We start from the raw sequence: 23,894 nt of genomic DNA, 5'->3' as shown, positions 1-23,894 counted from the left end.
TGTATTTTTAACTCAATGAGTACATTCTCCTCTAAAGCTAATATGTTTGCTCTCTCACCTAAGAGACTGTTATCAGACTTTTATTAGGGATTACTGGCCTTCCTATCAGGAATCTCACTGCATTTACACAGGAGTGACCAGGACAGGCCAAGCTCTGTTTTAAACAACAGATAAGGTTTGTGTAGTGTGTGTGGAAAGGGAGGGGAGGGGAAATAGGGAGTAGTTGGGTCGGGGTGGGGCTTGGGAAAGATATATAAACACCTTTAATATGTGAAAGAATTCCTTTGTCTCTGCTCAGGAGCCTCAGGAATTGGGGGGAACATTAAAAGAAGGGGTTTGCAGGGCAGCACAGTGAGCTCTGGAGCCCCATTGTCTCAGTCCAACCTGCCCGCCAGTTACTTAGCAATGTCACGGGGTAAGTTCCTTCATCATTTAGTGCTTCAATTTTCTCTTCTATGAAATGGTAATAACATGATCATAAGGCTGTTGTGGGATAAATATAAGCCATTAATATTTTTGTGTTGAATCTTTTTTAAAATATATTTTTATTGATTTCAAAGAGGAAGGGAGAGGGAGAGAGAAATAGAAACATCAATGATGAGAGAGAATCATTGATGGGCTGCCTCCTGCATACCCCACACTAAGAATCGAGTCTGCAACCCAGGAATATGGCCTGACTGGGAATCAAACCATGGCCTCCCAGTTCATAGGTTGATGCTCACCACTGAACCATGCCATTTGGGCCTGTGTTGAATCTTTATGAGGGATATTAGAAGGTCCTAAGAAAGCATGGGCTTCCAGGTTCTGCCATTCCAAACACACCTGAGGGTTGAGCACACCCATGTGGATCTCTTCTGTTGGGGTGGGGGGGGGGGCAGCATACCAGGCTGTAAATGTCTGAGTGGGAATGAGGATGGAGTCTCAGGTCAGACTATGACCCCTTAGTCTTGTGGGGCTGAACATTATCCTGGAGATTGTGAAGGTGTATACAAGGCTTCCTTTGAGGACTATATCTGTTCATTGCAGCCACCTCTCCCCAGGGTTATGGTTTTGTATTTCTCCTTTTCTGTTCCTTTCTTCTTTAAGTTTTTCTGGGAGAGACTGGGCCAGTGCGCAGGTGGGCACGCTCATTGATCAGAAACACTTGTCATTAAAGAGTAGAATGTGTTTATTACTAAGAATCCTCTGAACCATGAGAAAATGGGGATGTTTAATTTACCCAATTGCCTCATTATTCTAGCTTATTCTCTTATACTGTCTTGGTTTAAATACTGACTCTTAAACATATTAACCTTGTGTTCTCACTGTTTAACTCTACTTGCCTCAGTTTCTTTAGCTTAGTACAGAGATAATGTGTTAACTTATTCATAAGTTTGTTTTAAGTATTTAGTAAGGTTATGTGTGTAAAGAGCAAAGCCATAATCATTCAATAAATATTAGCTGTATTTATATTTAGAATGTGATAGACACCAACTTGACTCTCACTTTGGCCATTTAACTAGTTGGAAGCTTTGCTGAAACACCATTTGCCATGTAAAAAATAAAGTGGGAAAAGCAGTGTGTCATTCAGAGTTGTGAAGAGGATCATATACTATATCTAGCACTATGAAGACACAGCAACTAAAAGTACTCAATCGGTGCAACAGCGTGGATGGATCTAGAAGGCATTATGCCAAGTAAAATAAGTCAGACAGAGAAAGGCAAATACCATATGATTTCACTTAAATGTGGAATCTAAAGAACAAAATAAATGAACAAATGAAACAAAAACAAACTCATAGATACAGAAAACAAATTGATTATCATCAGATGGGAGAGGGTTGACAAGATGGATGAAAAAAGGTGAAAGAGATTAAGAAGTACAAATTGCCAGTTATAAAAATAGTCATGGGAATGTAAAGTACAGCATAGCAGGGGTCCTCAAACTACGACCCGTGGGCCACATGCGGCCCGCCGAAAACATTTATCCGGCCCGCCAGGTGTTTTTGCCGCCACTGCCTGCCCTGCTTAGCAGCCGACTTGTCCAGGGCCCGTAGTGCGCATGTGTGGAATGTCTGAGGGACAGTGAACTGGCCCCCTGTTTAAAAAGTTTGAGGACCTCTGGCATAGAGAATACAGTCAATAATCTACACTAATAAAAGAGAAACATGCAAATTGGTGTCACTCCGCTATGCCCACCAGCCAACCAGGATGAGTATGCAAATTAGCTCAACCAAGATGGCGGTTAATTTGCATATGCAGGCACGGAGCGAAGACTGAAGACTGAAGAGGCTTGGCTTCTCCGCTGCAGCGGAGTGGAGAAGCCAAGCCCCGCTGCTGAGGCCGCGGCGGAGAAGCCAAGCCTTGCTGTGGCTGCAGCAGAGAAGCCAAGCCTCACTGCTGTGGCCGGAGCGGAGAAGCCAAGCCTCGAGGAGAAGCCAAGCCTGCAGCAGGACCAAAGGCCTAGGTCCCAGGTGCCAGAGGAAAACCAGTGCCGGCAGCCAGGGGATGGAAGGCCTATTGCGCGAATCTTCGTGCACTGGACCTCTAGTCTATATAATAAAATCGTAAGCAACTGTTAAGGTGGAATGACCAGAACAACTGGTCACTATGATGCGTACTGACTACCAGGGGGCAGACGCTCAATGCAGGAGCTGCCCCCCCGTGGTCAGTGCACTCCCACAAGGGGAGCGCCGCTCAGCCAGAAGCCAGGCTCACGGCTGGCAAGTGCAGAGGTGGTGGCGGGAGCCTCTCCTGCCTCCGTGGAAGCTCTAAGGAAGGAGCAGCAAGCAGTAAGGAGCAGTGAGCAGGCGGGAAGGTGGTAAGGAGTGAGGGGTCCCAGACTGCTAGAGGGATGTCTGACTGCTGGCTTAGGCCCGCTCCACAGGGAGCGGGTCTAAGCCGTCAGCCAGACATCCCTTGAGGGGTCCTGGACTGTGAGAAGACATAGGCCTGGCTGAGGGATGCCCTCCCCGCCCCCCCCAGTGCACACATTTTGTGCACTGGGCCTCTAGTATTGTAATGACTATGTATGGTGTCAGGTGGGTACTTGACTTATCAGGGTGATCACTTAATAAGGTATATAAATATCTAATCACTATTTTGTACACTTGAAACTAATATAGTAGTGTATATCATCTACAACTGGAAAATAAATTAACTTTTTAAATTACCCCAACAAATCAATTAAAAAAATACACTTTAGGTTATAAAATAATAGAAGTACTCAATGGGTTTTTCTTCTTTATTTACTCCTAGCAATGTCTTTTCAGGGAATCTGACTGTCAGGAAGAAACACTTCTAAATAGAGGTGATAGGCTCCATGCTTATGTCTCCTGGTGAGGACCTCAGGGCAGCCTGTAGCAGTGTATTTTGAGTACTACGCCCAGTACTTGTGGCACTGTCTCATTATTCCTCACATAATGTTGTCGCATTTCAGTGAAGAAGCCGCAACTGAGAGTTCAGTGTCACTTCTCACTTTGAAGTGGCAGCCCTATCATTCAATGAAGTCTGTCTGACTTCTGGTTTGTGCCTAACCACTGCGAAGCTCTCCCTCAACTGATGAAACACTGGAAAGGTGCCCCTGCATCCCCACCGTCTGAACTAATGAAACTAAATAAAAGACATATCCCTTTCTCACCTCCCTTATCTTGTTTCACTGGAAGGTAATTTACGGAGCAAAGATAACTTGTTTTCCTGCACAGCTCCAGTATCCAGAACACGAGTCAGAGAATTAACCTTTTAAGTTAATATATGTATTGTACATTGAGGCTAGTGCTAGTTTTCATCCATCTAAATGATAAGTTGCACGCAGCATAATGGATGTCCTTTCTGTGTGCACCTTGCAGGGATGGATGACTGGAAGCTGCTGTGCCCCGAGGCCATTGTGAATGCCATGTTACTTGACAGATTGGTCTGGTGTACATCATCAATTTTTACCACATTCTTTTATGAAATAGAAATTTCTATCATGAGCATGTAATTTGGTATGAGTATTGAAAATAGTAAGCTCTTTCAGAAGTCTATAACTACATATTTATAGACTTAAGAAATGTGTCTCCTTTTTTTTTTATTTCTAGTACTTATTCCAGGTAACTGAGACAATAGATAGGACACTTTGGGGAACTTAAACAGTTATAAAAATATGATTATTATTTGAAAAACTTAATTTCATGTCTCTGAATTAGGGAACACATACTTTAAATATAAGCATGTTCAGTCATTCAAATGTGATCAGATCAAATCTAGGTTTTAGGTGCTAGTTAAGATCACTTTTGTGGCAACTGACTCGGGTTGTGTTTAGTAATCTGAATTGACACTTGAGATGTTGAAAATATTAAGAATTCCCAGTACATATTTCTTATATAATTTATTTTCCCAGCTTAAATAAAGCCATTTTGATATGTTTAATATTTATGTAGTTGGTTACGCATTTGGGAAATTCTGAAAGGTCACTTTGTAGGACTATGCTTCATTGTCTTTTCTAGTTTGCCATTTCATTTAGCCCAGGCTTCATTAGGGGTGACAACTGTGCTTTGTAGGTAACATTCTTTCTATTGTAAGACTGGCTATCTAAGGCTCACTTGGTGGGTCATAACATCTTATAGATCTACCAAGATTTACTAGTAACATGGATTAGCCATTGCCCTGCATTCTCAGCCTTACTCTCACTTTAACTAAAAAAACCTGAAAAGATAGGCAAGCATTGGAGGAATAATAAGATACATTTAACTTACCACTTGTCTTATTGATTGCGTATAGGTGATTATGCTTTCTCCTGTTTCTTTCATTCAGAAGCCTGGCATTAAAGTGCACTCAGGCTGAATGTGATGGCTTTAATACTTACCTGTTGTGGAGCATTGGTGCTAAGGAGCAGGGCTAGCATTTGACACAGGAGTGGCCAGAAGTCTGCTCCAGAGTCTCCCTGCATCTGACCTTCAGCTCATCACTTCATAAACATTCCCGTGGCCTCTCTGCAAGTCAGACATTGCTTCAGTGCCTCAGTTTTCCCAACTGAAATATCTATTCCCCCCGCCTTCAAAACATGTTTAACCACTTGGCATTTTATATATACTTAGTTCTTTGTTTCTCTTCACTCCCTCTCTGTCCCACCACCGATTTAACTAGGGGTTTTGATTTTTCCCTAGTACCTAGAACACTGACACTAGGACTAAGTACTCAAAAATATTTATCAAATAAACAAGTCAATTAATGATAGTCCTTCTTAGAATTGTTGTGAGAATCTACTAAAATAATAAAAAGTGTACATAGTTATTTGCTATTCATATTACCCAATAACTACTTGCTGCTCATATTACCCAAGCTATCAGCCAGAGTTTCTGTAAGTGTGAGAGGCCTGCTGGTGATACTAGGGTTCTCAACCTGTAGGAGGTGTTAGATAGTTAAAATTTTAATAATTAAGATTTATTTTTTATTATGTTTAATTTATGGCAAGAGGTATTGGCTTGTGAGTTAAGATATTAGGAACATGAAAGGCAAAACATATAAAAAATACAACACAAGTCAATGAAATGTGGGAGACTTTGCTACTGTCATGTTCTGGGATGGGTGTGGGTTTAAATCCCTGTAATAAATTTTGTGGTAACAGCAATCTGTTGTCTGTATATTTCTAGATTGGCTATTGCATAGGTATTATTAGCTAACTTTTTGACTCATTGTGATTCATCTCATGGACCAAACCTACAGTTTAACTTCCACCTATTTCACTCCCCTGGTACTGTTCTGAACTGCTGGAAACACCTTTGACATGGACTATCCAAGTGTCTGCCTGAGTTTCATTCTCCTCGATAGCCTCCTTGACAATGTGAAAATCTGATCTCCCTTGGTTTTCTTCATGAACTTTCCTGGTCTTTCCATGATGAATATAGATTTTGATTAGTGCCATTGCTCACTGATACTCTCATGTGCTTCACCCGTGTAGTGGGCATAACTGGCAATGTTCAGGTCAAGAGCAAATGATGAGGGCTAAATGAGATCACATATTGAAAGTACCTGGCCAAGTGCCTGGTGGTGGTCAGCAAATGCTAGTCCTCTTCTGTGTTCTCTTGTCTATTCCGCCTTTTTAATTTCTTTTTCTTCAACTGCCTTTGAAGTATGGTGTTTCCAAGATTGCTGAATTTTTTCTGAATCTGCAGCTCATCTACTCTTATAACTCTTGTGCCCTTTACAGATGTTTTCCAAACCTCTTGCTCTGCTCATGATGACCTCCAGACCTGCATTTCCAATTACTTCCTAAATATCTCAACTTAACTATCTCAGATTCAATGACTGCCTAACTGCCCTCACCACTTTTTTCCCTAACCAACTCTTCTTCCTCTACCAGCGGTTCTCAACCTGTGGGTTGCGAACAATGAAAATACATCCTGCATATCAGATATTTACATTATGATTCATAACAATAGCAAAATTACAGTTATGAAGTAGCAACGAAAATAATTTTATGGTTGGGGGTCACCACAACATGAGGAACTGTATTAAAGGGTCATGGCATTAGGAAGGTTGAGAACCACTGCTAGTCCCTATCTTGGTTGTAGTATCTTTACTCTCTCAGGCATTTGGTCTGGAAACCTTAAGTCCAGTTTCAATTCTACTTTTTCTATATCCTGAAACATCTAATCAGAACCATTTATTTGGTCTTGGGTAGAGCTTTCTTCCTTTTCTCATAGAGCGGAAAGTTGAAAGTGAAGTTGGCTGCTTGAACTTAGGTCAAGTAATAGCTACTTGATTGACATTCACAGTCACAATAATAGGTCACAGAATGTGAGGGGTTAAAATATGGAAGGAATTTTCCAGATGTCCCTGGATTAGCAGTGTATAGACCAGCTCAAACCTTTCTGTATATAGAATAACCAGTCTTTACAATCTCTATTTTCCAAATAAATGCAAATATTACAGTGGTTAATAATATGCAAATATGCTTTAAAGAGTTATTGAATTATATTAGCCATTTGTCATTGTATAATTTTCCAAGTAATGCATACTAAAAATGCAAGCATTGAGGGGGGTTTTATCAAAATATTGTGATATTGTATTATGAAACCTGGGTTTCAAGAACAATTGACTTTCATTTGTTCAGAGTCACCAATGCATAGGGGGGAAACAGATTACAATTGAGCTCTCAAAAATGAGATTCTGGGCGAGAGAAATTGGAACTAAAAGTCTTGAAACACTTTACTAGTAAGTTTAGAACTGCTACTATCTAAAGAGAAATCTATTATATTCAAGATAAGATAATGGGCTCTGAATGAGTGTGTGTGTGTGTGTGTGTGTGTGTAACATAAGTCTTGTCCTCTGTGTTTACTTACCAGTTGCTTGCTGGAAAATAAATATATGTGCAAATAAGCATAAAAGATAGAAGAAGTGCTATGTGCGCAAAAAGTAATTTGAGTTCTGATTCTCGAGTGTAGTAATGTTTGATAGAAGAGGTGGTGGCTGATTTTAGGCTTTGAAGAGAGGTTAAGATTTTATTACTCTGAAGTGATTGAAAATGTGTGAATGATCCAAGTGAAAACAAATGGTAGCCCATCTGGTTTGATTGAAGTGTAGGACATTTGAGGGGCAAGGTGGGACTAGACATGAGGATCTTTAGTTTCTCTATGTTACTGTTTGAATTTTATGATGTACACAATGGGGGCCTTTGGACGATCTTAAACACAGGCATAATGCAATCAGCATGAGCATCCTACTTTCCTTAGGACACAAAATGGGTATTTACTAATTAACCATAAATGTAGATAATGGCCATTAAAGGAATGGGAGCAGAAACTACAGAGGCAGAAAAAAAAGATCCCAAGAGTTAGAAAGGGCATGGCTGGAACTCTAGGCTGTGCAGAGGTGATCTGCTTTTGTTGAGTTTAGAATGTTTGCTTTGCCTAGCCTTTGAAACGTTAATGTGGTTGTTCTACCTCTATGCACAGGCCTTTTAATATTCTTTTATCGTTAAACCTTGAAAGTCTCCCTTCCTAGGGGATAGTTAGTGGTAGGATTAAATGGGAGTAGCAGTTTCCAACAGCATTAGTACCATCCAGGACTACAGTATCCTCGGTGGGATGTCTTTACTGCTGGAGTAGAAATAAGTTCTTTTGGGTTGGCCTGAAGAGCCGAAGAAAAGGAAATGCATTTTCTCAATGTCAGTGTCCTTTTCTCTTCTCTACCTCTTCTTTCCCTCAGTCTTGCTGTGAATCACCGTCTATTTTCTACCTCACAGTGCCTTGGGATTAATGTCAGCTCTGTTGTTTGTGACTCAAGGTTCACACACATCTCAAGTATGATAAGGAAATCTGGGTTTCCGTTGTGGCCATAAGGACCCTAGTAATTTTATGATTCTATTATTCTCAAACCATGGATCATATTTTGTTATACTTCGTCCCCTTTGATGCTTTTTTAAAAAGTTTTAAACAACATTTAAAGGCACCATAGCTATTACACTGCACTATGTTTTGTTTCAAACATATGCCTGCTTTGTTAGTAAAAGAACCTGTGCCAAGAGAATTGTGTGTGGGAGGGTGTGACTAACTTAGGAAAGGGACTTATCTCTTATCCTATCGGCCTGAGCTCTCAAGTCTGCCTTTGATATGACTTATTCTTTCCCTTCCAGCCCCACCCCCTCCAACTTTCACTAATAACTTTCCTTCCCAAATTTTTCACATCTAAATATTTTAGCTTTTCAAACCTAATCTGCTCTCTGGATATATTTGCTTTTGGGTGATCTGAACCACTGGTTTCCTACTTTTCTAAGTGACAAGTACTCAAATGTAAAAGCATTAAGATTCTGTCTCCCCACTCCTCCTACCCCTTATGTGTTGCATTCTCATCAGGCCTACTTGCCTGCCTGTGTTAGGATTGCCCTGTTTCCCTGCTGGCAACTTTCAGCAAAGCCTGCAATGTTCCCAGATTGTTTGAGGTTGAAATCGAAGTCCAAATGGCCAAGAACCATAGAAACAAGAAAGTGAACCAGAAATTATCTTTGTAAAACTTGGATCATAACCAAGGGTGGTCCCAGTGTCCTGACTTCTAGAGATGGTCATCAAAGTTTAGATGTTAAAGTTAACTGTGTCATCATTTATTCATCTATTTACTTACTCTACAAATATGTATTGAGTGGCTACCATTACATGATACTGTACTCAGTGCTAGAGATTTCATAGTAGACAGAATAGGCACCTTTGCTGCTGCTCTTGAGCTAGGAATGTATTTTACAGGGGAGAAGGCCAATAAACCTCTAAAAATACCGTTCATTACAGTTGTGTAGAAGGAAGGAAAAAAGAGGGTCTGTAAGAGAGAATCGTTCCTAATGCCTGATGTGTTTCTGCATTTCTTACAAGCTGGAAAGGAGGATCATTTTGCACTGCAGGTGAAGGACTGAGCTCTATGACCACAGGGGCAATCAAAAGAAAAGAGCAGGAATGGTACCAGGTCAGAAAAATTGACTCTCACTTTTCAGTGTTCCTGGAAACCAGCTAGCTATCTGCAGTCTCCTAATTAGGTCCAAGTTGGCTCTGTGAGGAAACAGGAAAGTAAAGGCCTCACTCAAATAACAACGGAGCACTGCCCACACCAACAGCTCCCTCATGTCAACTGAAAACCTAATAACTCTTCATTTATTTGTATTGCTGTTGACAAATTCTTGTCCACTGTGCTCTCAGTTCCGGTTTGAATCACACTCAGGAATCCGGCCCCTCGGCTGGCTCCCTTGAGTCAGTGGCTGCTGTTATGTAGCTCTTATCTAGGTGTGGCCCACTGTAAGTGGTTAGAACTCAGGGCTCGGTCATCAGCCTGGCAATGCTGTTGTGTTAGCAGAGGTGGGAGGTGTCCTATAATCAGCAGTGGTCACTTCTTGGCCTGGTCTGCTCAGGTGGATCTAGACATGACTCATTTTGAAGGACAGAGCTATGGGGAAAATAAAAATGTGCTCCTTATGTCACTTGTTTGGTATCTTAAGTCCACTTAAAGGGACATCTATGACCATGAGAAAAAGCAAAATTAGTCCTTAATGTCACTCACTTGGAATCCAACCACTGATCTCGGCTCCACTGTCTCCACCATGGTCCAGGTGACCAGCATTTGGCCCATCTCTCTCAATAGCACCTAACTGGTCACCCTATTTCCATTAGAACTCCCTACCATTATGCTGGACTAGCAGCCAAAATGGCCTTTTGAAAAAGCTCTAGCAAATTCCATTGCCACAGTGAGTTTAAACTCTACATCTTCCGCCTACACCAGGGGTGGGCAAACTTTTTGACTCGAGAGCCACAATGGGTTCTTAAACTGGACCGGAGGGCCGGAACAAGATCCGGCCCTTGGGCTGTAGTTTGCCCACGGCTGTACACTGTGGACCCTGCTGGCTGTTTTGAGCTCAGCCTTGCTATTGATCTTCAAACATTCCCCAGAGACAGCACTGTCCTTTCTGTCCCTCTAATATATGTTCATCCCAGAGCCTTCATCACTTTCTCTTTTTCTTAAATGATGTTCCTATGTAAAAGCATTTGTGCTATCCCTTTCTTAGCTCAGGCCCCAACTCATGTGTCATCTATGAAAGGCCTTTCTTAAGCACCTTGCTCTACGCCCTTTCCCATCCCCACCCTCACTCCCTTTTACATCACTGGTTCTGCTCCCCTGTTAAATTATATCCCTGCCATGAAAGCGTGTGCTCTTCAAAAGCAGAGACATTGTCAGTCATCCCCTCCCTATGCCAGACATATGTAGGTGCTTAACCAGACATGTGGAACGAGGGAACACCATGGAGAAAAAGCATTTCTTTGGTTCTCTTTTTTTGATTTTGTAAGTGGCAAAAAGAACATAGGAGCATGCAGAAATCTCTGCTACGACAGATAGGAGAAAGTTCAATGAAATGTTTACAGTTATGAATTTATTGGGGGGGGGGGGTGAGTTCTTTAGGTAGACCCATAACTCATTCCCTGCTCATAGTTTCATGGCCGGTAAAAGGCTGAGCTTAGATTCCCAGTTCCCCAATGAGCCCACACAAGTCCTGGAAGGGGAGGCACAACTTCTGGACTAATCTGCTGAATATCATTTGAACCAAACTGTACATGACGTTAGTGGTTATTAAAACACCTTTGGCTATTTCAGAATCATTGAGTCTGCAGATCCTGGGAAGAGCAGAGGCTTAGAATTTTAGAGACTTAAAAAGAGATTTTATAAATTATTTAGTCTGGTGTCCTGCAAAGAATCTGAGGCTTGGAGGCCTGAAGTTGGGAAATGCTGGGCCTGGAATCCAGTCCGTGTCCCATAGAGCCTGGCCTCTGGGAAGGCCCGCACTCTGGGTCCATTTCCTGTACCTACATATGTGTGCTATGGATTAATGGTTGTGTTTTGACATACCAAGTGTAACCTTGACATAGCCTTGAGGAAAAATGCTTCATTTTGTTCATAGAGATGATCATCCACCTGCCAAATGGTTTTCTCCCCGTGGGAGAAGTATTTATGACTTCATTCCCCCCCCCCCCCCTTTATTTATTTCAAATCCAAACCTCTTTCAGAATGATCCAGCCTCAGGGCTAGGGAAAAAAGTTTCCTCTTCTAATAAATAAAATGCAGGTTTTCTCATGGTCTCAGCGTTCCTGACACAGAAATGATCTACTTTTGATGGCTGGCTGAAAGTATTTTTTAATGATTTTCACCTGCTTTGTTATGTACAGAAAGGAAGAGTAATTAGCACAGAGATTAAACCATTTTCCTAAATCCGCGGGGGCTACATCTTGCAAATGGAATTGTAGGAAAAGTTTTCTATTTTCCATGTTGCTTAGATTATTTTTTGAAGGTTGGTCCAGAAGTTTGTTTTGGATGAGTAAAGATTGTTGTACATCTGAGATGAATTTAGGATATGTGAGTGATTCACGGGATTTTTGTTTCTGATAATAAGCCTGGTTTGTTCTCCTGCTTTCTTTAAATGGGTCAGCTCCCACTGCCATCCCATCCATATTTTACAAAGGGGAGTCATTCCACTCTTCCTTTGTGGCCCACACTGTGGGAACATGTCAGTATCCCCATCTTGTTTTTGTTTTTAAGAATATCAATTTTCATCACGATTGCTCTTGTTTGATACCTGGGATGAGATACAGACAAACGAGCAGATTATGACTTGATATTTCCCCTGGCATCCTTGTTTGTGATTTATAATTTATACCTGGAAAAGATTTACCGGCTTAACTGATAATCCTTCCCAACAAAAGATAAACACACTTAAAGTCACTGGTGTGAAGTCAGATGCACTTGAAAGGGGCAAGGAATTCACCTGCAAGCACTTTTGGCACCTTGCCCTTTCCCATGAATTCAAACTGATGACAGAGAAAGCTGAAGCTGCCAAAGCTCTTTCGCCAGGAGAACCTCCCAGAGCCGCTGAGAAGGAGGGAGGGTGGGGAGGAATCAGCCCGACCTGCCATACAGTAAGGAGGATCTAGATACTGGCCCTTTGTGTTTTGTAAGAGATCAAATGGAAGCAAGGAAATTGTCCCAGGGCTGTGGAGTTCAGATCTATAAAGGCACAGCTCTCCTCACTTCCCATGTGTCCAGGTGGTCCTGGTGAAAGCTCACAGGTACGGCATGATAAGTTGCCCGGCCAACCTTGTCAAGGTGGGTGTACATGAGCATTCCATGTCACACGGCATGTTCCTGCTAGCAAGTAAAGCTGCTTTCTTGGGACAATGATTTATCAACCGGACATGTTCAGAATGCATTAAAAAGATTATCCAATCTCCCCAGCTTTCGGAGTATAACGAGTCAGTGGGAGAGGGTAGGCTGTGACTAGCACTGGTGTATATAATACGACGTTCTCAATGTCATCTCAGGCATTTGGTCTTGCTGATTCTTCCTCTGATCTCTCAGATTGCCTCTACCTCACCAAAAACAGGCGGTGCAAATTTCCCATAAATTTCACTCGGTCTAGACTAGGACTCTTCAGGGAGCTCTTTGGGAATTTTTATTTTGTTCTCTCAGACATAAGCAGTGTTGGGATAGTCAAACACATATAATATCAAATGCTGGCAGATAGCTCTATAAAGTCATTAAGCCACTATATGAAATTCCAAAAACAGATGTTTAACCTGATCACACCCATTAAAATAAGTCACTTTTTAAAATCATGAGTATTCAGAACATTTATTTCAAAAAATTCTTAATAAATAATATTCAAAAGGTAAACAGTGAAGGGACCCCTGATCACAAAACTCAGCAGAGAATAATAATGTGCTGCTAATAATAACTGCAACGTTGGGGAATTCAGTCTTGTAAAGATTTTTTTTTTTTAGATGTTCAGGCCCCATCAACATAACAAAAAAGAAGAGGGGCATTGAGCAGTTGTTACTGCAGTCGCTTCAGCTGCATAAATCATGATTTGTGACAACTCAGGCTATAAAGTCATTGGAATGACAATGACTAGCAATGCAGCTGGAGTTAATCAAATAATTATTTAACACTTGTCTCTCTTGGTCTGGCCCCAGCTTCAGAACATATTTCATTCTCTCCCAGTCTCTCTTACAACCTTTAATTTTTAATAGAGAAACTGAGGAAGTAGAGGGTGTACTTACAGTTAAGGAGAAAATCTCCAATTGAGCTGGGATCTCCCTAAAAAGAGGGTCCTTCTCTACATCAGCTTGGTCAGTACCTGGAGTGGCCACCACAGTGATTTGCTCCTGGTCAGCAATCACTAACTGTTATTTTAACTTCTGGGTGGAACTAGCTTCCTGGCTAACCTCTTTTTCCTTGGGAGTTTTCCACTCAGGGGTCACCTACTCTGTCAGATGCTGGTTTGCTAGTTAGTTCCTTCTACAAGCAGACAGACTGGGTTAGGTGTGTAGGATAGATCCCCGTAAGTGTCAGCAAGAGAGAACTCCTTAAGATGTCATAGTGAACAATGGTCTGCTCCCTCCTGGAAGGCAACAGCTTCGCATTCCCCAGCCCAGTGGTTCTCACCTTGGCTGCACATTAGAATCACCTGGGAATCTTTTTAAAATCCTGATTCCTGGGCCTCATCCTCCGGAAATTCTGTTTCTTTGTTAATAATGTGGCCCCACCCCATAACAAAGAAACAGAATTTCCGGAGGATGAGGCCCAGGAATCAGGATTTTAAAAAGATTCCCAGGTGATTATAATGTGCAGCCAAGGTGGAGAACCACTGCCCCAGTCTCTCAAGGCTTAGTATGTGCTCAGTAAGTACTATCATTATTACTATTATTATTAGTTTGTAAAAGCTTAATAAATGTTTGCTAAAATATGAATGGCTGTGAATGAATGCATGAACGCATACGCCTTCTAATGGACAAACTTTTTATGTGATGATGCTAATTGCCTAGACTCTAGGGTTAAATTCAGATGGGGTAGTGTGAGGAATGAAACAGAACAGATGCTTCCTTTGTTCAGTGCTCTGGCCTGTTATTTGCAATCAGTAGATGTGTAAAGAACCAGTACCTCAAGTATCAAAGGGTGAAGAAGAAAATAATGACTCATCAAAAAGCCTGTCCCTCTCAGAAATGTCAGAGGCAATCACATTTGGTGTGAATGGTGAGGATTTCATGTCATCTCTTTGGTTGAGATTCTATCAGGGTTGAGGATTGATAGTTATAGGGCAGCATACACTTAAATCTTTCAAAAGTATTCCCATATATTTTCAGTAATTTTATATTAAATTCAAGGCAGTGATTAGGTGTTTTTTTAAAACATGACTACTTTCTGCATTTAATTCATCTAAAAGCATTCATTTTTCTTGATTTTTTTTCTTTTTATTGTGGTCATTTGTGATTTTTTTTTACCTTCATGTATTTCCTTTCCTAATGTAAACTTTAACATATTCGAAAGGCAGAAAAACTTAAATTTTGTCATAACCTTAAAAATATTAATGTAAGACATTCAATCAAGTTCTACTCAACCTACTCACATTTATATCTTCAATAAGATATAATCAACTGAGTTGATTGATCAACTGAGAAAAAAATTAAACCAGTGTTTCATTAATCTCACAGTTTACCAAAGGAAGTCACAATCATTGATATGTGATATTTAGTATGAGATAACGGGAACAAATACCTACAACATTTGTAGCGCTCTGAGGATGAGATTATTTCCCTGAATTAATTGTTTTCCAAGGCAACTTTGAAATCCATGATTTATTTAATTTTTTTTTTTTTTATGTAGCAAATTTTCAATGTTCTATATGGGAGAACGAGGATTAGAGTAGAAATCAGGAATCTTTATTTAACAAACAACATATTTTTAAGAACACATGTTGTTATTACAGTTTGCTTTGCTGCCTTCTATTTTAAAATTCTCACCTTTATCAAATTGAAATAACTTATTTCCAGCAATGATCTATTGTGATTCATTACAAATTCATATTTGTCCCATTTTAGGAAAAATGATCATGCTGAATAAAAGTTCCTAACCACACTGTGGTCAAACCTGGTAGGAGCTTTAGATCAGAGTGGATTATATCTTTTTCAAAGATACTGACGCCCTTCACTTGTCCTATCAGTCAGGTTACTTACATCTAAATTTGGAAGCATAATTGCCTTAAAAAGTCCCCCATGAGAAAGAACCCCAGGCTTACCAGCCGAAAATTGGAGGTACAAAGATTAGAGCTGGCAACATTCATTCCCGTTGGTACCTTTATGCCTGTAGGGAAGAGGACTGCTTTTAAGCAGAGTGTCTGACAGTGGAATTAAACCTTATTAATATGCTGAGTCTGCTACTTACTTTGCTTCTCTTCCATGTTTTATTGAACTTTGTCTATCCTGTAACTTCTACTGTTTAAGTTGACTCTCTCCAGATTCACCAAAGAGAAATAGCTCCTCTGATAATTAGATTGTCTATTTTCAAGGCAAGCAGGGAAAATAATAAGTTATTTCTCTGTTGCATTCTTTTTGTTTGTGTTCAATAATTTTTATGGAGTTAATTTAAATTTAGCAGGCTTTACGTGAACTGCTTCGGGAGGATTTACTGCATCTTATGTGAAAACTGTCTGCATCTGACATTTTAGAATTACCCACCTATTTATGGGATTATACTGCATTCAGTTCTTGAAAGAGCAAGTCAATTTTCGGCATAGATTTTTTTGGAGGTGTCATTTTTTTTTAACCTCTGCCTGGCTTTGTGAAAGCTAGCTCCAAGGTAAGAGTGGAAACAGTGGGGGGAGATGGAGTGTAGAGGATAGTAGAATCCAACTGTGGCTTGCTCAAGGAGATGATTTGCATCATAAACTGTTGGTGGAAAGAAGAAACCTTGAAAATGCAACCCAGTAATTTACTTAATCTAAAAATGTGTTCACATATTTTTAAAATTAAATTTTACTTGATACCTAGCCCCTCTATGGTCCTTGGAGGACTTGTTAAAAGATCAATTGCTGGGCCCCCATCCAAGTCATTTCGTGTGTACTGAGGCCTGAGAATGCCTGCTACTCTGACTAGGAGCTTAACAGCCTGGCTGAATTTGGATCCGGGTCATCTTTACTCCAGTGCCTCTTTTTTTATTAACTGATGTCCCAAACTAGAGCTTAGGCCACACCAAGGATGACCTAAGAGCCCAGTTATGCCTTTCAAAGTACTTCAACACTTCTGAGTTGGGATAGGGAGTAAACCTCGGTCCACTGGCAAAAGTTAAGGCAACATGTATCCACACAAGTCACAAATGCAAAGTATTTCAACTACTATTTTAGTTCCATAATCTTAGTGGCTCAGAAACAACAATCAGTGTCATTCTTTTATTTTATAGATGAAAACCAAGTTCAGGATTCCCAGGAAAAGAAAAATCTAAAAAAATGTAATGCTAAAATTAATCATAATGTATAATTGCAAAAATTGGAAGTGCCTAAGAGAAGTTACTCCCAAAATGGACTAGAATGTCCCCCAAATCAGGTTACATCATTTAATCAAGAAAATCCACTTAAAGGTGGATTTTCTTTTTATAGTACTGACTCAAATCAGTTTTCCACTGAGATGGTTGATGGAAAATTGACTCTTGTGCAGCAATGGTAAGAGAGCACTCTTTATTAAACTTTGTCGTTAAAAACTTGGGGGGGCAGGGGGTGGGCACTGTAGGATAACAGAGATCCAGGAATCTTGGATTCCAAACTCGATCCTCTAGAGGAAAGGGTGGGCAAGTCATTTACCTTGAAAATGAATATGTTGGACTAGATCAAATGTCAGCAAGTATGGCCCCCAGGCTTGCCACCTGTTTTTTGTATGGTCTCAGAGCTAAGGGTGTTTTTTTATAGATGTCATTTGTAATCAATTTGATAATAGGAAATACTTTCTTTCAACCCCAATTAAGTGAAATGTTATCTCTCCAAATTGGAATTCCATTCTTTTCATTAGTAAGTCTGTATTATATAAATAATAAAAAACAACTGTACTTAATTACTTTTATATTTTGAATTTCATCAATACATTTTTTGGTAAATGTTGGACTTTTATCTTCTTTCTTTTAATCTTTATTGTTGAAAGTATTGCATAGGTCTTCCTTTTTCCACCCCATTAAACTCCTCCAGCCTTCTCCCTGTTAGACTTTTATCTTGTAATGCAAATACCTTCTTAATATCCTGGATCTTCCTCTTGGACTGCAAAGCCTAAATTATTTACTATCTGGCTGTTTACAGAAATGTGTGCAGCCCCTGGATTAGGTGATCCTTAAGGTCCCTTAAAAACCCGATTTTTATTTTTTCTCAAGGCATCAATAAAACTAGTTATGGAATGTGAATGACTGGGACAATGTGCTTTTCCCAGTGTTTGACCCTGTTTTGCTATTTGTGAATGGAATAGAATCAAATGGACCCAAAACAGAGCCTCATTTCCCTGCAGCAATTGTCTATCTTTATCCTGTAGGATTCAAAAGCAAGAGAAGAGGTCTGTAAACACAGTAGTTCAAGCTGCAGAGCCTGGAGCAGGAAAGCAAGCCTCTCTTGGGCAACTCTGCAACCTCTCTGCTCAGTTTTCCCATCTGCTCTATGGGGAATGTTTGTTCAAGTTCACAGCTTCCCCAAAGGTGGCTGAGTATCGCACATTTTTACAAAAAAACCTCAAAGCAGGAACCCTCTGGCAGTGTCTTCTTTTCTCATCATTTATTCTTACATCATTTGTAAAATAAATAGTCTAGCAGATGAACAATTACTCAGAACTAATTCGATGGTGGTCATTAAGTGACTTTGGTATTTGTAAAATAGATTCCTAAGCATACTGAACTGCTGTATATCAGAACGCAAAAGGCAGAGCTCCCATAGTGCCTGTCCATTCACTGGAGGTTGGAAGGAACAAAGGCCTCCCAGAGACAACTGTTTCCTGAGGACAAGTTTGCCAGAATGGCTCAAATTTCCCCTGGAGAGCCACTGTTGGAATTTCAGCTTTGACCTTCTGGAGAATCTATATTAAAATGCAAATTTGTTACCTAGGGATGTAATTTTTAACCCATTAATACTTGTTTGTTAGCATTTTAACTCACACTAGCCTTTTCTTTTCAAATTAGCTAGGGCTGAGAGCAGTACTTGAATAGAAGCAAATCTAAGCCTCTGAGGTGGACTCAGGGTGAGTTTTGAAGGTTCTTGAGTTCTGGGGACACATCCCTACCACTGTCAGCACCAGCATTTGCAAGAGTGCCTGAGTGCACGTGTGTGCACAAACACACACAAGCCCAGAGGAGACTTAATAGTCTGGACTGTGGGCAGCATTGCCCAAAAGAAATATAATGCATCCCACGCTGATAATTTTAAGTCTTTTAGTAGCCACATTAAAAATGTAAAATGAGCCCTAACCAGTTTGGCTCAGTGGATAGAGTGTCGGCTTGTGGACTGAAGGGTCCCAGGTTTGATTCCGGTCAAGGGCATGTACCTTGGTTGTGGGCACATCCCCAGTAGGGGTTGTGCAGGAGGCAGCTGATTGATAGTTCTCTCTCATCAATGTTTTTAACTCTCTATCCTTCACCCTTCCTCTCTGTAAAAAAATCAGTAAAATATATTAAAAAAATAAAATAAAAAATGTAAAGTGAAAAAGATCATATTTTATTTAACTCACTATAGTATTCAAATACAAACTAAATTTGTCTAAAAACAGACTATAAAGACAATCAGGTACTATCAATCTTTCTGGTGTTTTTTTTTTCAAAAGGAGAAAGGTGACCCTAATATCTATATAGGATATGTTTCAAGAGTAAGTTTAACTAGTTCCTTAAATTGGGCCTTACACCTCATGTAAGTAAGTCATCTATGCACCAAGAAATCCTGAAGGTACTATATAAACTTAGGAATATTTTTTTAATTTTTTTAACCAAAAGTAATTATGTTTAAGTATTCCACAAAGAAACTTCTACAGAAGGCTATCCTAAAATACAGGGTGGGGCAAAATTAGGTTTACGGTGGCTCAAATGGAAAATAATACAATAATTAATAAAAATACAAGAATGAACTCTGTTTCCAATATGCATATCTGTAAACCTACTTATGCCCCACATTGCACAACTGCCTGAGGGTAGTGGGTGAACTAATGAGAGAAAATAATTTTTCTTTCTCCTCCTTGTCCTCATTGATATTTTTCTTTTATTTAAAGTCAGCAGAAAGAACGAATTAAGGCAAAACGAAAGGAAATGGTTTCAAAGTTTGCCTTGTACATGTGAACACATCTTCCCACGGTGGCATATTTGAAAGGCCAAGTACAAACACCCATTATACTGAAACCCATCTAGTGAACCTTCACCAGCAAAGGGGCAGAAGGATGTTGTCTCTTGGGTGTGCATTTTGGCTCACCACAAGCTTGCTTGCCAAGGTATTATCACTCAAAAATGCAGTGTAACTGTTCTCACCCACCAGAGAATGATAGAAAATCATAGCACGTGTCAATGCTTGCTGTACCAAAGACATCTTTCACTGGGATATTCTTTACAATGAAAGATGGACTAAAATTTTTAAGATGCGAAGAAGTGGTGAATAAATATGGGATGTACTTACACATTTGTGCACCAAATGCTGGAGGGCTGTGAACCAACCACTCACGGCAAAAAAATAAAAAAAATGTACTGAGCCATCAGTTTAGTAGGTCATTTTGAACCCAGCAAAAGGGCTGTGTGCATGAAAAACTACTACTATATTTTCAGAGATCCTTTCTAAGAATCCTGAAATATTAATAACATGGTCTTAATGTAGTTGAAGACAAAAGAATGTGGCAAGGGTTGCTGAGAATAGCACAATGACAATTTGGTATTTTCAGCTTGTGCTTGTAAAAGCAAGAGGAAAAGAGAATAAAAATAGTTAGTGTGTTTAAAGAACAGCAGCCTTCAATTTTACAAATAGGTAAAAAACCATATTCTCCAATTGAATTCACATGTACATATTCTTGATAGCACACTAATACTAGCTTCAAGGAAATGTAGAAAAAATATACAAAAATCCAAACTAGTTTTTTCTTAAATTAATATGTTCATAGGACTAATTTTTGAACGTTAAGAAATTAAAGACATCCTCCACTATGATTTTTGTGAACTATGGATTTAATTTTTTGACTGGATGTAGTCTTACTGGAATGGAAGTTGAAGAATTAGCAATGCTTCCCACCGCTCTATTTTTCTTACAAGCTTTTGAAGGAGCCGTGTTTTCCCATTGCAATGAATCAGCCGCAGGCCAATTTTCATTGTCAATCTTTCACTGCCATTGTGAGTTTTAAGATTTTGATGCCTGGTGAAATGGGGGTGCACAAGGATTAGGAACACGGAGAGTTTTCCTCCAACATCCAGAAGTGAAATAATAAAAGCAATGCATGCCTTCTTGGCCGTCCTTGCACCCTGTGACAGGTTGCCTTTGCGGGCTGTGGCTGAGTGAGTGACAGACAGGACCCAGTGGGTTTGTCCCGAGTTCAGGGACTCATGGTCTTTGATGTGGGACGGACAAGCCAGTGCTTCTTTCTGCCAAACCTGGAGTTTCTGATTTTAATCCAAACCCTAGGGCCATCATAAGCATGACCAAAAGCACCTTGCATGTTGAACCCTATCTAATTATGTGGACTGTATAAACTCGAGACACATAAATCTCAGTCACTGGAGCAACTTGTTTTTCTAAGATGCTCCGGTCCAGTGAGAGATGAAAGCAAATAAGGGAGAGATTGATCTCTGAGCGCTTTTATGGTCGGTGCGCCACACGTCATAAACTTCTGGCTCGTTAAAGGAAATTCCATAAACAACTTTAGTTAATAGCGACGAAGGAACTGTGTGCCTTTCTGGAGCTTCTGCTAAACTCCCTTTCCACTTGGCGATTACAAGAGCACGATTAAGGAAATACCAACAGGATGTGCAAGAGGGAGGAACAGCCTTCAACTGGAAGCCACTCGGATGCTTGATGGATGAGTAATGAGACAAGGGAATGAGGCTGCTCAGAGAATCAAGCAGTTTTGTGGACCTCTTTGTCTCTCCTCATTTGAATAAAATCTTCTGGCTTGCTGGCATGGTTGGTCTCTTCTGGTGGGTCAGGCTGATGGAAACTTGCCTGATGGGTTCTTCTCCCAATTGGTATTCTTGATAGTATAGAAACATTTTAAGGAGGTGATAACTGGAAAGAATTGAGAGTGGATCACACTGGAAAGATTGTCGGTAACTGTCACTTTTTTCCCCCTCTGGTCTTTGAAATAACTTTATGTTTAATGGCCTTGTCACTGTGGGTTTAATACTGATGGTGTTGGTCAATTTTTATTTGAGATTGAGACAGATTTGGGAGGTGATCGTGAAGGGTATAGGGAGAAAAAAGGGGAGCATGGCTCTCTTAATTATTTTTTATTGTGAGCTTTCCCAGAATTAGTGGGTTTTTCCACATTAGTGAAAGCAGTCTTCGGTGTCAGTGTGATGATGTTTGTAAAGATGAAGTCATGGAAAGTGTGTCAGGTGCATAAGGAACTATATGGCCCATGTTCTCTGCACCAGCCCCTTGGTGGTGGTGGAGGGGGGCGGAGGAAGGGAGGGGAGTGTTGAAAACCTGGGGAGGGTTTTATTAATTTGAAAATAAACACAAACTATCTTCTGATCTTAATTGTTTTTAAACATATCATATTCCAGAATCTACTATTGGTAGTATCTAGAACTTTCCCCTGAAATTTTGACTCACGTCTGAACAACTCTTTTCTTTTGTGCTCAGTTGTTTTTGTTGGTCTTTTCCCTTTGGCCCTCTTTGTAGCTGTAATTAGGAAATAATCAGCAACCAATTTTTTTGTTGGCACTTGGCTACACTTCCAACTGGTTGGTTCAAGACCATGCTCTCAGATTTCATAGCATGTGGCAGAGTGCAGGCTTGGGGGGCAGGACATTTAGGGTCAAAGCTGGCCCCTGACATTTACCAGATGCATGGTCAGGTACTGGCAATTTACTGCTCAAAGCTGGTATTCTTCATTCCTAAGGTAAGGCTAATAAGAGTACCTATGGAAAAGAGGCGCCGGGGGATTAAACATTGTGCATATAAGCAGGGTCCCAGCACACAGGAAACACTGGGGAAACTTTAGCTGTGATTTTATTGATGCCACCAGTTTTAAGAAAAATTTTTCCATAGGGCTCCTCTGCCCTCTGACCAGAAATGCTAATGTCCCCTAAAGAGTGACTGTAATCCATGCACGTTTTTGGTTGTTTTACCTGCATCTCAAGCCAGGCGATCACTAGGGATTAGCAAAAATGTCTCCCTTCTTCGGAATCAAGGAGGTGATGCTATGCTTTGCTATATTAGCAGCGGTTTATATTGGTTTGTTTTTCTTCTTTCCTGTAGCCTGCAAAATTGGCTATTACAAAGCCCTCTCCACGGATGCCACCTGTGCCAAGTGCCCACCCCACAGCTACTCTGTCTGGGAAGGAGCCATCTCCTGCACCTGTGATCGAGGCTTTTTCAGAGCCGACAGTGATGCTGCCTCAATGCCCTGCACCCGTAAGTTGTGTGATTGTGTCTCGTTTATACAATAGCAACAGCTTTCATTCCCACCTAGCAGGGCATTGCCAGGTCTTCTCCCAGGATAACTGTGCAGGGGGCAAATTACATCAAGCAGGCCTCTTTTCTTAATCATAGCAGGGGAAATGATTATGAAAAGAAAGGATCTTTTTCACTGTTCTGTTGCCTTCAAAATGCACAGCTGCCAGCAGACGACTTTGCAGAGCAGAGATTGAGCATTCAGGGGTCGTCTGACAGTGTAATTAGATCTGAGGTTGGAATTTATAAATGGCTTTATGGGCTCACCGAGGACTCAAGGAGAAGCTTGACAGTGGCAGGGAAGCGGGTATAGGGCAGGGCTCGTAGCATGGGATCCCCTGTGAACAAGAGGTTTCAGTTCTGTGCGATACTGATGTCATAGCTTGCGTTGTCATTGCTCTTTGTCCTTCTTTCCTCATAGTTTTGTATTCATAGCAGTTAGGCTTGGATCCTAACAAATGCTTGTTTAACGCTAGGCACTCAGTAAATGCTGGGCTAATGAATGGATGGGATTGGCACCTTGGCATGCTGGGGAGGAGAGAAATCTTTTCTCACACTTTTATAGAGACAGTGTTCCCAGGTGTGGGCCTTCCTTCTGTGTACACTATGGGCTTCTCAGGCCCTGCAATGGCTGTGACCTTGATCAGAACAGGGAGTAGTGAGCCCAGGTATTCCACCATGTGTTTCCACTGCATGAGTCTGTCTGTGTGTGGAGGGACGCACCTAGGGGGCTGGCTTTGTTTCCAAGCCTGCCGTTTAGTAGCTGAGTGACTTGATTGTTTAGCCTCTTAAGTCTCACTCTCCTTATCTGTGGAATGGAGTCGATGGTAAATAGTACCTCCCTCATGGTTGTTGCTACTGAACACCCTCATGTTGTTTACTTACTATGTAAAATACATAAAATGATGCTAATCCATATAATTTAGCTTTTACTGCCATTATGAATTATTTTGTTTTTTAACTACTATAAATT

General features: G+C 40.6%; 1 protein-coding gene across 1 annotated transcript in view; it reads left to right on the top strand.

Moving 5' to 3' along the window:
- Positions 1–23,894, top strand: part of EPHA4 (EPH receptor A4) — a 137,036-nt gene that overhangs the window by 38,153 nt on the left and 74,989 nt on the right. The window contains exon 4 of the mRNA XM_081095395.1: positions 22,727–22,882. Coding sequence (XP_080951521.1) covers positions 22,727–22,882 — 156 coding nt within the window. The remainder of the gene's footprint in view (positions 1–22,726; positions 22,883–23,894) is intronic.

The sequence above is a fragment of the Myotis nattereri genome, assembly GCF_964212035.1.
Source record: "Myotis nattereri genome assembly, chromosome: 7".
Lineage (NCBI taxonomy): Eukaryota > Metazoa > Chordata > Mammalia > Chiroptera > Vespertilionidae > Myotis > Myotis nattereri.
This window is presented reverse-complemented; position numbering and strand designations above follow the sequence as displayed.